The 14,664-nt window shown below is 32.5% G+C and overlaps 1 protein-coding gene across 3 annotated transcripts in view; it reads right to left on the reverse strand.

The window, feature by feature from the left end:
* Positions 1-14,664, reverse strand: part of LOC150088897 (uncharacterized) — a 599,507-nt gene that overhangs the window by 441,347 nt on the left and 143,496 nt on the right. For all 3 annotated transcript variants that reach the window (XM_090369705.1, XM_090369706.1, XM_090369707.1), the window contains 6 exons: positions 12,451-12,579; positions 11,911-12,021; positions 11,680-11,802; positions 11,255-11,386; positions 7,375-7,509; positions 93-230 (listed from right to left, as the gene is read on the reverse strand). In XM_090369705.1, coding sequence (XP_090225831.1) covers positions 93-230; positions 7,375-7,509; positions 11,255-11,386; positions 11,680-11,802; positions 11,911-12,021; positions 12,451-12,579 — 768 coding nt within the window. The remainder of the gene's footprint in view (positions 1-92; positions 231-7,374; positions 7,510-11,254; positions 11,387-11,679; positions 11,803-11,910; positions 12,022-12,450; positions 12,580-14,664) is intronic.

The raw sequence follows: 14,664 nt of genomic DNA on the forward strand, positions 1-14,664 counted from the left end.
TTTAAACATATTATGAAATACCTTTATGAATAACAGTAGCTGAAAAAAATCTTCAAAACTTGAATATTATATACTTCAATAAAAGCACTTACCCTCTGGATAACAAATGCTGTATGGGTTGCCCACATGACCTGGAGGACATCTACAAACGTAGCTACCTTCTATGTTCACACAAAAAGCTTCCACTCCACATGGGGGCTTATCTCGGAATTCTGTACATTCATTAATGTCTGCAAAAATTAAACAAAATCCACATGTTAAAAAAAAGTACTTATATTGAATTTCCACATGTTATATTACTGTTTCTTTAGTAAATATTTCCTTTATTCAGTTACTGATAAAAGAAAAGAAAAGGAAATTTGAAAAAAATATTTTCTTGCTTCCATGAGAAGATTTTTTTTTTTAACTTATACAATAAATCTATTATTACTCAAGACATATGAACTCTTTATATTATAGTACTTGAAGGATAAAACTTGTGTTGCCACTACATATGTAACCTCAATATCAAATAAATGATATTAATGTATAAATAATATACTAACAATGCACAGAATATCAAAAAACTTCAGATAAACAATAAGGTTAATTTATACAGTAGTTATCAAAATAACAAGTTCTCTGTGTCATAATTTGAAATATCCTTATAATAATTCTATAGAAATAATAATTCACAGGTCTTTAGACTTAAGCTAAACAAAGTTTGGACATCAATGTAGAATGGTTTTTAATAGTTAATGAATGTATCCAATTACATTTTTGCAATATAGGATTATAAACGATTTAAATATATTTAGAATAGCAGAACTCTTAAATAAATAAAAATCTAGTCCTTGTTTTCAGGGAGTGTTTCGCCTGAAAATAGCTTAGTATTGGCAACTTGCTATTGCACTGATAACTGAAAGTGTGCTGTCTATGAGAAAATAAAACCACATAAAAAAGATTGTCTTTCTTATAGAAAATTGGATAGTATAAAGAAACACTTTCACTATTCTAAAGAGCGAAATTGTTTAGAACCCATGGGAAGATAGTCCTCAAAATTTTACTAATCCACGTAGTCAACAATCAACAAGACTCATACCACTCTCTTTTCTTTCTCTTCTCTTACCAGGTCCCTTTCAGAAGCAATTATTTCCAATCAGTGATCGATTGGAGAGTACTAGCCCATGCCCTAATTTCTGCTGGTCCACACAGAGTAAAAAACTTACATATTACGGACATTTAGATTTCACTTACAGGAAGACAGTCCCTCCCCCCAAATTTTATTGATCCATGAGTTAAAAAAGCTTGCCCACTTATTTGGCCAACAGGTAGATTTACACTTGAAAAATTTACTATCTCTTCTTTTTCTAAAGCTTTACAAGATTTTAATAAATTATCAAATTCGCTTCAAAATATTTCTTCATGCCCATCAATCCATTCACATGTAGCCATTTTCCCCTTTTCACTCAATGTAAGCAAACACTTCAAAAACTACTACTAGACTAATATAGAATAATTTATGTAATAACATTATTCTCCATTTAACTCTTCAGAGAAACTCTTTTAGGATCAACAGCATACATATTTCCTGCTCAATAATTATGTACAGCTTGTAAATATTCTTAATCTTAATATCTTCAGAAAAATTTAACTTATTTTTTGTATTGCCAATGGAGATACTCCAAAACATACAGGGGATGGATGTTGACTACAAGAAATTTATTGAGGACAAATCCTATAGAAAACATATCATCAGGGAGCAGCTCTTGCCTTCAGCTGAGTGACTGCCATTGTTTTTCCTTGATCAATATGTTGCCATTGTGGAAAAAAAAACAAACTGTTTTCTCATTTCCCATGTTTACAATTTATTTTCTGTTTTTTCCTGTTTTAGTTCCTTTTTATGCTAAACCCCTAGCATTGTTGCTGTTATGGATATTGCATCAGGCATGCATGTAAAATTTTCACCGATTGCGATAAAGATATATATTGTGAAGATATGGGGGGAGGTGGTAAAAATAATAGAAACACCTGATATGAAAGTAGTAGTTCTTGTAATGGTTGTATGACATATTTATGAACATTCAATAATCATTTTTTTTGTTGTTGTTGTTTCTTGAAAATAGTACTCTGAAGGAAAGATGATAAAAGCTATGTTTATTTATAGGTTATATAAAAAGGTACATGAAAAAAATGAGCGACCTGTCTGAATTTCAAAGAGATCAAATTGTTGGTGCTCATTTTACAGAGGCATCATCAGCCATTTTCAATCCACTGCAGGATGAAGGCCTCTCCAGCAACTTTTGAGTTCCTTCCATTTTGTGCAATGGCCACCCATTTACTACCCACGAACTCGTGAATTTCATCTGTCCATCTCCGTCGTTGTCTTCCAGGTTTTCTTCTAGCTCTGGGCGCCTCCGTAGCCAGGTGAGCAGGAGCAGCAGTGCGTAGCACACACTTCTTGATTAGACTGGGGTTCGAGCCCGTGACCACCAAATACGGAGGATACGGAAAGGTCAGGGAATGACCACCACATATCCCCAGAGCAGTATGGTCTTAGTTGCTAATGCTCCAAACAACCAACAAACAAACTCTTCTAGCTCCTCTTGGGTAGCATTGTATTTTCTTAGTCCATCTGTCATCATGTGTTCGAGCTATGTGTCCTGCCCATGACCATTTTAGTTCTTTAGTTTTGATAAGAATGTCCTTTACTTGAGTTTGCGGCCTAATCCATGTGTTTCTCTTCTTATCTAAAAGTCTGATTCTTAATATAATTCATTCCATTCTTTGCTGTGTAGTTCTCAGCTTCTCTTTCATTCTTCTGGTGAGTGGCCAAGTTTCACTTCCATAAGTCATGGTGGGGAGTATACATTGGTTCATTATTTTACGTTTCAGACAAATTGGGATATTGCTCCTCAGTATGTGACTATATTTCCTGAATGCTATCCATCCAATATTTATTCTTCTCTTGACTTCTAGCCATTTATCATTATTACAGCTAATGACTTGTCCCAGATAAGTATATGAATTCACTTTTCAATTACTGCTCCTTCAATCATTATAACCCTTTCTGTGGCATACTTGTTCATCATTACTTTTGTTTTAGTCATATTCATCTTTAGTCAGAAGCATTGGTGATTAAAACTGCTGATTTTTTAATCTATACAGAGCAACTGTATTGAAGGTGATGTTGACATTCACTAAGTATGGAAAAGAAAACCAAAATCTGATAGGACACATTGTGGCAGAAAATCAAAGCTGATTGAAATAAACTGCTGAACACTGAAAAGGATTGTAGCCCAAAAAAAATAAAACCATTGTCTCAAAAATAACTGCAGAACATAATACAAGTCTCAGCAATCCAGTTTCTAGTAAAACAGTTTGGTGAAAACTTCATATGGCTGAAATTTATAGCAGAGCCACTATTGCCAAGCCACTTGTTACTGATGGTAATGCTAAAAAGATGAGGCAATGGTGTAAGGAGCACAAAACTGGGCACTTGATGATTGGAAGTATGTCATATTTTCAGACTAATTATCATTCACACTTCTTCAAACATCACAGAGAGTTTACATTTGGCAAATGCCAATGGAAGCACATCATCCTGACCATCTTGTGCCAACCGTCAAACATGGAGTAGGTTCAACAATGGTTTGAACAGCAATATCTTGGTATTCTTTAGGTCATATCATCACCTTGAATGGGCAAATTACTGCCATTGATCACTTAAATATTCTAAGTGAACAGGTCAACCCATGGTGCAAACATTGTTTCCCACAAATTATGCCATGTTTCAAGGTGATAATGCTCCAATACACACAGCTAGTTGTGTCCAATCTTGGTTTGAGGAGAATGAAACTGAGGCTAAGCATCACCCATGAATTGCGCAATCATCAGACTTAAACATTATTGAGCACTTGGGTATATTTCGAGAGGAGAATAAGAAGCAGATTTCCTTCACATTCCTCACTCGAGCTTGAAATATTCCTCCATGAAGAATGGTTCAATATTCCTCTTAAGACAGTTCAAGATTTATTTGAATCTATTCCACGTAGAATATAAGCTGTTTTAAAAGCAAAGGTTAGCCCAATACCATATTAGCGCACACCTGTAATGCCATTATTTTTTTCCACTTATTATCCCAGTGTACTTTTCCATTAACCCAACTTTAAATTACTAAAGAGATATACCTTTACAGGAGTGAGCTCCCCTTCTCTTTCTACAGGTCTTTAACTGTTTTACCAAGGAATTCTCACTAATGGCCATTCTAGTTTCAATTTTAAATATGTATGTAGATGTGTCATTCGTCCCTAAGGTAAAATAATAATGACAAGAGTCTCTTGAAAAATTAGTAAATGTGCAGTATATTTTCCAGCTTTTAAATTTGTTGCATCTAACCTTCCAATCTTTCAAGACTTTACACTGGCAAATTTTGCAAGGTTTTCTCAATAATTAAGTAAAGTAACAGATATCTTTCCCTCAGGCAAGCTTTGAGATGAGCATGTATTACCTATTAATAAGATAAAATCCTTATAATTTCCTTAAAGCCAGCCTTTAATAAGTTTATCACATATGTTGGCAACAAAATCCATTTAATATTCCTTTTTTAATGGGCACTGCATATGTTTACTAAGAGTTGCAGCAATTTTAGTTTTCGTAGAAGCACATTCAAAAATAATTCTCTTCTTACCTCTTTAATTAATTTCAACAAGTATATCAATAAACTCATTAACCTTAACTATATAAACTTAAACAAATCAGTTGGCTATAAAACTCTTAAATTAAAATGCATATATTTCTTCCTACCTTTATTCAACTATATTTGCACTTTTGATGCTTGTTCATGCAGACTTACTTAACAAGTACGGGGAAATGTTGAAAAAGTCGCATATGGGAATGATACAACAAGATATGAATATATATTTGATATATTCATATTTAATATATAACTGACATTGAAATAAAATGCATAAAGTAAAAGAGAAAGCAAAAATATTATAGCAAAGTCAATGTTAAAGCTATAAACAAAGGAGGGAAGATAAAGAAACAAAAATAAAGAAAATCTGGAAAAGCAATAACACAACCATGAATATTTCATTAATTTTGATAATTATATGTTAAGAGAACCAAATGCAGCCTGAAAATAATGCCAGTTAAGTAAAATTTAGCAGTCACTGACAATGCTAATAAAGTCAAAATGTAAGAAATATAACATGCTCCAGTTGTAAATAATGCATATGTACTGCTGGATTGCCTTCAGAGAATATTGTATTCTTACATGCCTTTCTGCAGATGGAATCTTTTCTGATTTCTAGCATGGTGAAGCTTTGGTTTGTATTATATTTGGGATCTAGAGAATAATATAAACTATTGTGACAAAGAAATCCATAACTCTGGACCACAGCTGTTTACATAAAGTGAACTTGATAATCTTGTGAGAGATTTAAATATACCCAAAGGGCCAGACCCTTTGGGTATATTTATCTTTCACTCAGGCAAGTTTGTTTATCTTTTTTATTTATCTTTCGCTCAGGATGAGCATGTATTACCTATCAATAAGATAAAATCTTTTAGATAAAATCTTTAAGATAAAAGCTTTTAGGGTTAAGACTGAAATCCAAGAATCTGCTGGCCCCAGGAACAGTCTGCTCATTGTATAGACATTGTGAAATTGGTTCCCTATTTTTGTGAAAAAAAAAAAAGGTTCAATGATATATTGCAACAACATTCCTGCAGTTATGAACATTTTTGGAATTTTCTCCCAACCAACAGAGCGGAGGCTATTTATTAACTCATCAAAGCAAAGCCTCAAAGGAGGTTCCCTTTCATAATGGAAACAAGTATATATTGATTCCTATAGCCCATTGAGCACAAAAGAAAAGTATGATGATGTTAAGCTTCTTTTAGGAAAAAATTCAATACAAGCATCAAGGTTGGCTAGTGTGTGTGTATATGTGTGTGGAGATTTTAATGTTATTGGTCTGCTATTCTGCCAACAACTTGGTTACATAAAAATGCATTGTTTCTGTGCAAGTGGGATAGTTGAGCAATAAGTGAACATTGGAAAAGGAAAGTGTGTGCACCAAGACAGTTACTGATACCAGGTTCAAAGAACATTAAAAACAAGTCACTAGTGAGTGGATAGCAACAAAGTACTGTTACCACCTCTGCATAAAAATCTAGACTTAATGAAACAATTCACTTCACCCAAGCCCTAAATAAAGAAGGAGATTGTTTCAGGTATGTTTGCACTAAATTCCCATCACTTATATATGAAAAAATTAAAGCAGGAATTTTTGTTGTACTCAAATCTGCAAGCTTCTGATAGAATCTGTATTTGAAGAATGCATAAACCAAACTAAAAAAGAGGCTTGGACTGGCTTTAAAAATGTAGTACACAATATTTTGGGGAACAATAAACACCCAGATTATGAGACAATTGTGAGTGAAATTCTACAGATTTTCAGGACTAGGCAGCAACATGAGTGTTAAGATACACTCCTATCTCAACTATTTCCCAGAAAACTTATGCAGTTTAAGTGAAGAGAAGATGAAAAGATTCCATCAGAATATAATAGAAATGGGAAAAAATAGTACCAAGGAATGTTAATATGGTGGCCAACTACAGCTGGATACTAAAAATAGAAACAGGCATTGAATGTAGCTGCTTGGGGAAGTCAAAAATGTGCAAGTTTAACCCAGTTTGGTGTATAAGAAATCCAGTCCGTAGTCATCTACGCTTGATTGTAGGATGCAGCCGTTGATATTTTTGTTTTTATGAATTTTTATTAGTTTTTTTATAAAATACTAATAAAATAGGTTACATAAAAATAACCTATTTGTAAAATAAATAAAATATAAAACAGAAGCACCTCCACTAATATTTTAATTTTTTTATTTGTAAAACATTCTAAGCAAGTTTCAAGTAACTTCAGAAATTTCCATTAAAAATGTAATTCAGATTTCTTATCAACAGTAAAACATCAGCAAACTTTTCTTAAAATAAAGACCAATGTTATCTAAATTAAATTTCTGCAGTAACAGGGAAAGGTTACTCCGGGTCTCAGAGTCTGCAAACCTTTTACACCCATAATTCCAAGTAAATAATAATGAGCCACTTCCAAAACTACTCAAATAAGCATGTACATGTAATTAGGAAGGTAGACAGAGTTACAGCCACTAATTTTTGAAATGGCAATTCACATGCTATAGATATTTTACTGAGGGGGTCTTTCAGAGCAAAATAGTGGAAGTTGACTGTGATATAAATTATGCAGTTGCTCTAATCTAATGAACATATATTTCAATAAATCTTCTATGGAATAATATTAAATAAATTTCTAGTAGTCTTCACATATTATATTAAATTTAAGGTAACCATTGGAAAGCTCTTACCTCTGCATCTCACGGACGAAGGATCTCTGGTATAGCCTCTTTTACACACACACTGTGGTGTTGCACTTACAGTTACACATTCTTCTTTTGCATGACAGGGCTTGGTATTAGAGCATCCTTCTATTGGCAAATCCGCTATAAATCAAAGAAATACTTTAATTATAACTTTTTTTTTATAAACAGGAAAAATTTTAATAGTTTGACCTTTCAGCTGGAACAAAGCAGAAAGAATGGAACATTTGTTTCACAAGTGGCATTTTAAATAATTTCGATATATGCCTTAATGTAAATTAGGCCTAATTATCAGGTTACAGAGAAATTTTAAAATAGTGCAAAATACTGTATTATTTTTCAAACATGCTTGTATTAAACTGAAGTAGTGCACATGTAGTATTACACATCATTATTGCTTCATATTTGGTGAACTTTCATTGCTAATGGTAATAACTCACTTTCTCACAAGAAATAAATCACAGCATATAATTTATAATAAATTCCCATCCATCAGGTAGAGAGTTGAATAATCTGTTTGCAAGGCAAACTGTAATGTTAAAAATCTGAAAATTTAGTAGCTACTAATTGCCTTAGTTTAGTACAGAAGAGTGTTTGGTATGGAAGTATTAAGATGTAATTGTATTACATCTTAAAAATTCTTGAATGCTAAACATTCATGTCTTAAAGCAAGGAAATACTTCCAGTGTAGTAAGAGAACAAATAAAACACAGACATTATTTCTTACCAATTATAAGTAATTTGTGCACGTCATATGACTCAACAGGAAAATTATGCATGCAGTGGTTTTAGAACATGAAAAGGGATAAACGAAAAACTAGGATTCAAAAACAATCCTCAAAATGAATAAATGGATAATCCACTAGTTAGTAGTAAGAATAATTAGTTATTAGTATTAGTAGTGGCAAATGATGCAAGGAGGCAAACTTATACAGCATCAGCCAAAAAAATAAATAAACAAAACACTTCTCACATCTCTGTCCATCCTCTCTAATAATTTGTCTAATTCTTCCTTAAATTTATTAAAACTACCCACTTCCACAACACCAGATGGAAGTTTGTTACAATAATCAACTACCCTCTAGGTAGTAGAACCTTAAAACTCCAACATTCTCAGAACCAAGCACATGCTGGATTTTTGAAAATTTCCAGTTTTTTGAATGTTATGTGCATAGCCAATAAGTATTCAAGGATAATTCATTATTTTTATTAAATAATATAGTAGCTCTGATCCCCACAATCCCCACATAATGTGAGTCATCAGCATTAGACTAAAATGTTAACCTGTACTACCAAATTAATCCAGTGGTTAACATACTTGTTTAAGAAATAAAAAAAGGTCACCGGTTTGAATGCTGCCCTCCAGTATGGGTTGCGAATGACCAATATTTTTTAATATGAGGTATAAATAGTGTGATAAGATTTCAACATTCCAATCATCTTAAAAATCAAATAGATACTGCTGTACTATTAAGTACTATATTGTGAACTAGTAGTGAACGTCTCACAAAATGAATAATTTTATATGTTGCAAATACGTAGTAACAATGATATACAGTCTAGGATATATCTAAAACAGAAAGAAAGTGGTGTTTGGTAATTATTAATGGAATTCCATAATATATAAATCCAGTGCCTGCTGTGTTTTTTTTTTTTTAAAGTCCACCTAGCCTATTTCCTACTTTCCCTTGAATGGTCAATTATACTCAGAAAAATATTTAAAAAATGTCTTGGATTTTTGAAAATTCCAGATTTTCAAATGGCAAATTTTTAAGTTTTTAATGTACATTGAGTTTGGTGCTGCCCACAAATAAATTATATCTTATTCATAAATAAATAAATTTCCATTTATTTTTATTTTCTACATATTAGTAAACTCTTGTGAGGTGAAAAGTGTTCACAAATCCCTCAAGACTGCATATATACTGAATTATTAAGGGCAGCTAGATTTTCAGATTTTGTAATAACTATAATGGGCCATGCATTTTTCGTACAGAATCGAACAGACTAGACTGGCTAGCCTAGTCTTTTTTGTTTTCATATTTTTTTCATCATTTTCTCAGTGCTCACACTAGGCTGACTGAATATGTTGGCATATGCTCTGTCAATTGTACTCTCATGGGTTGAGAGGAAAGACAGATTGGGCTAAAAAATGGCAACTAAAGTTTTATGTCAATTAATACAAGGTATCCCAGTAATCTCAGAATAACGTACCATTTGAGTGTGTACTAAACTCAAGAATGATCTGATTGAGGTGTATAAAGCCTTGAATGGTTTGAGCATGCTCAATGCTGATGGGATTCTTCCTCTTGCTCAGAATAATCACCTGAGAGGGCATAAATTCAAATTGAGGAAAAACGGATGTAGGATAGATGTGCGGAAGTTTGCCTTTAGCCAGCAGGTAGTTGGCTGGTGGAATAGACTTCCATCCTTTGTTGTGGAAGTTGATAGCCTAAATAAATTTAAGGCTGAGCTGGACAGGTATTTGGAACAAACAGAGGGGTGAAATGGGAGCATTTTTTTTTTTGGCTGATGCTGCATAAGCTTGCTTTCTTGCATCATATGCCTCTACTAATGCTAATGAAAAACACCTTGGCGTAACTGTACACGCCAAGATGAAATTCTCTGAGCAGTGAAAATAAGCAGCCAGGACAGGTCGTGGGATTCTGTCAATGATATATAGAAATTTTGCAAGGGACAAAGAATTGATTATCCCATTGTATAAGGCAATGGTTAGACCATAACTTGAATTCTGCACACAGGTTTGGAAGCCTCGTTTTAGAAGGAAATAGATCTGTTGAAGTGACTGCAGGTCTACAAGATTAATCAGAGACACAAAAGGTTATGCTTGCTGTAAATTGCAGTATCTGAAAACTAGGACTCTGTGACATTTGACTATATTTAAGCTTTAAATGGGTTGAGTAAACTGCAATCCTACTGCCAGGAAAATGAAATCAAGGTCACTGGTATAGACAGTCTATTTAAGCAGAGGGATTAGTGAAGTAGGGGAAAATGAGAGTGAATGAAAATATTATAGACTAAGATCAAAATGAGATCAGAATTGATTCCAACATTATTTGAATATTCATTTATATGATTACTTTTCTGTTTAAAATAAAAGCTAACATAAAAATCAAAGTACCCAATCAAACCCATCATCCCATTACTCTTAAAATAGACTGCATGTAGTGGTGACCTTTAATTCATTCTTGTGGCAGTATGGCTATAAGTGTTGATAACATCGTTATACTGTATTGAAGGTGATGTTCGTATTCAATAAGGATGGAAAAGAAAACCAGAATCTGATAGGACATATTGTGGCAGACACATTCTCAGACAACAAACATAATGGAAGTGGGACATAAATTTAAAGTGGAGAATGATAATTGAAGAAACGATGTGTGAAAATTTGCTTTCGGAAAAAGAGTAACTGACTACTGGAATGAACTTCCATGGAGTATTGTGGAGGTAAGTAATTTAAATGAATTTCAATATTAGGATAATGTTCCTGTGAGGTTTCATGCTCATAAACTCCCCTTCTTTTGTGAAAATATGTATGCATTGTGAAGCACTAGTTAGGCTATACCTCATTGTAGCACTACCAATGACCTTACATCACAACCACCATGGCAAGAAATTTTATATATATATATATATATATATATATATGAGTACAAATATTGCAATTCTTTTATAATTAAAAATTATGTTTTATATTATAAAATAAATTAAGTGGCTCATTTAGTTATGCTTGTTTTATGATATTTTCATGTTCTCACAATCACTTTTCCCTGAAACGAAGATACTTCAATACAATTTAAGTACCAGTTAAGAAAAAATTAATGAGATTGAAATTTAGCACTCTTACCAATCTTGTTGCAACCTCTAAAGGGATGACCACTATAACCATGAGGGCATGCACACTCATACGATCCAAGAGTGTTTCTACACAATGCATCTTTGCCACATGCTGCTTCACCCACATTACATTCATCAAGATCTATAATTAAAACATAGATTTTTGTTATTTTTTTCATAAAATAAAAACGATTCAACTAAATTGACCTTTTTAATACTATGGCTATTTGAATTATTACGACTGGTAACAAACGGCAGATTGACTATTATTGAAGCAGTTTTATTATGTTATACATAATATGAGTAATATAGCAGATACAATTAATGTATTAATAATAGCTTACATACTTTAAAGATTAAGGATACTTAATTAGCAACTTAAAATTAATTAACAAAGTTCAGGATTAATGATTTGATAATTCTGGAAGAACTTACCAACACAACCTGGAAGGCTGTTACTACGTCCAGTAAAACCTGGAGAACATACACAAATTGGATGCCCATTTGGTCCCAGTTGACATTTTGCATGATCACCACAAAAAATATCATCACAAGGATCTAAAATTCAAAAACAGTACATAAAACTCTTAGTCTCTGTAGTTAGAAATCTGCAATAGTTTAAATTAACAATTGCTGTAAAAAAGAGGTTACAGACATTTAACTTACGTTTACAGTCATCTCCAAAGAATGGTTCTGGACAATAACACTGACTTCTACTATTACAGATTGCATGTCCCCGACATGATTTATCATTTGTACACTGTACAACAGCTGTACCTGTAACATTCACATTTGAAGATTTAGAATGCATAAATATATAGACATATTACTGAATTCTTCTACAAATCATTAAATGAAAATGAAGAGAAATTTCTTCTTCAAATTATGCATGGACTTTTGCATATTAAATTAGTAAAGATAACTCACAACTTTCAGTTTTTATTTCTCTACTTTAAAAGTTTAATTTTAACAATATTATGCCATTTACTGATTATTAAAAACTGCTAATATTTTAGAAGAGTCAGTTGTAGCATTCTACCTAATTAAGTATATAATTACTGGGATAATATATCAGACTTGTGAATCAGTACTGAAATGATTACTCTGGTATTTCATAAAAAGAGAAGAGCATTTTTTCTTTTATTTTGTTTCACATATTTCCTACATACATATCTACATGGTGCAAAGTTGAGAACTATTACTTACATCTTGCAAAAGGATCTCCCACTGTTCCTGGTGGACAGCGACACTCAAAACTACCAGGAGTATTTGTACAAATTGCTGAGATTCCACATTTACCATTAGGTCCAAATACTTGTGAACATTCGTTAATATCTAATCAAAAAATAAAAGAAAATTAATTTAAAAATCCATTTTGCATGTTCTTGACAAACTAAAAAACACAATAATATTTAAATGCAAATAAAAATTTATTTGCATAATAAAAATTATAAACAAATTAAAAATCTATATATTTAATATGGAAGCCGTTTTCCACAGTTAGTGTGAATGATAGGCTTAACCGATCACGCTGGAAGTCATCTCAAATTGAACATATTTCTTTCTAGGTGCACAGAAAGTTGTTAAAATTTTAAAATTTGGAATAGTTTTAATTTAATGAGCCAGTTTTTTTACTACAAACGAGAATAGTTCAACATTCACTTCACAGATGGAGCAACCAGAAGATGTTAACTGTTAAACAAACAATTGTCTAAGTTGATGCATTTTTTCCTGAGATTAACAATTTGCACTTTAACTATTTAACTGATTAACAATTTGCACGTTCACATAATCATGTCCTTTGTTCCAAAAAAATAATAAAATTCTGCTACCAATTATGAAATTCTCTACTAGCGCTGTCTACCTTTAAAAAACACTGATTGTTCGGGTTCCATCACAGCTTACTATATATCCTTACGCTGCGTATGTGAGCTCATACAGTCATTACGTTTAATAAGTTCAGAACTCATCATGTTATCGTTATCAACTTCGAGTTTATTTGTTTTTTGTTTTGAGGTTATTTAAGGTAAGTAATTTAAGGATTTAAAAGTATGTCACAGTCAGAATGTGGAAGACGTGCCCGCCACCATGCTACTCTGACTTGAACATATTGTGTCATTCTGTGTTGAACGTATCTTGCGGCAAAGAAGAAACATGGCTTTTTGTTACTGCAAATGTATTCAGGATGCCGAATACATTAACACACATATATATTGATGCTACATGGGTACTACATTTCTTTAGAACAGTTAGAGAAAAACTCTGCTACCAATTGCAAAATTTTAGCAATGTATGGTACAGCTACTAGTACTTATTTAATGGTTATTAATGATGATTTCCTTATCTTTATCATTAATAACCATTGTAAAGAAATGAAGGTACAAGAAAAATGGACTGATAAAAAATATACAAGGGGTCTTCGTCATCTGAGGATAATTTGTTCCAGGAAAGTCCACTTAAAATAAATCTACTTAAAAAATTTACTTATGTACTTGTACATAGGAAAAACGAATTGAAGGAACTGAAAAATAAGACAATTAGTTTATTAGAGATTTTTATTATATGTTGAACAATGTAAGGTTAAGTAAAGTTTATTGAAGTTATACTATTTTTCAGTTTTATGAATAAAGAATGAATTCAGAGATGTTAGATGTTTGTTTTTTTGCCATATATTTTCAGATAAAAGTGTGTTGTGGCATTTAGTTATGTCTTTAACTTCGCACTTAACTTTTGCTGCATGATCATGAAGAGTGTCATTCTCAAAAATGTTCAAGTGCTTGGTCAATTTTCTCAAGAGCTTCCTTTAATTCTTTAATTTTCAAATCTTTATCCTTTCGTGATTCCATTGCATCATCATTTTAGGCTTCCTCTTCTTCTGTGGGTAGTTGGTCTGATTCTGCTAGCTCCTCATTTGTAAGTGGTTTTGCACTTGATTCGAGCAACTGTGCAATATCCCCATCATCAACTTCATGGAATCCTGCTTCTTTTGCAAGACTTGCAATTTCATTTTGTAGCCACATTTCATTCTTTATATTCATGAACAGTATCAGGGTATAACTTTTTCCACAAGCTATTCATTAATCTACGTGAAATTTCTTTCCAAGCTTCTCCAATCATTTTTATACTGTACAGAATATTAAAACTTTTCCAAAAATCCTCCACGTTATTTTCAGTTATCGGTTTCAGAAATTAATTTTCTAAATGTAAGTTGAAGCTAATAAGCCTTCAAAACAGCAATAACTCCTTGGTCCATGGGCCGCATTACTGATATCGTTTGTAGCATTAAAAATGAGAAACTGACCATAGGTAGAGGGAGTTGAGGGAGTCAACAGGATGCTTGCAGGAAGAGCGGGACAGAAATAGTCAAACATGTAGCGGGGTGCTTCAACGTAAGCCAAAACAAAGTACACAGATACTATT

Source organism: Mastigoproctus giganteus, chromosome 3, assembly GCF_048544385.1.
Source record: "Mastigoproctus giganteus isolate SK-2022 chromosome 3, ASM4854438v1, whole genome shotgun sequence".
Taxonomy (NCBI): domain Eukaryota; kingdom Metazoa; phylum Arthropoda; class Arachnida; order Uropygi; family Thelyphonidae; genus Mastigoproctus; species Mastigoproctus giganteus.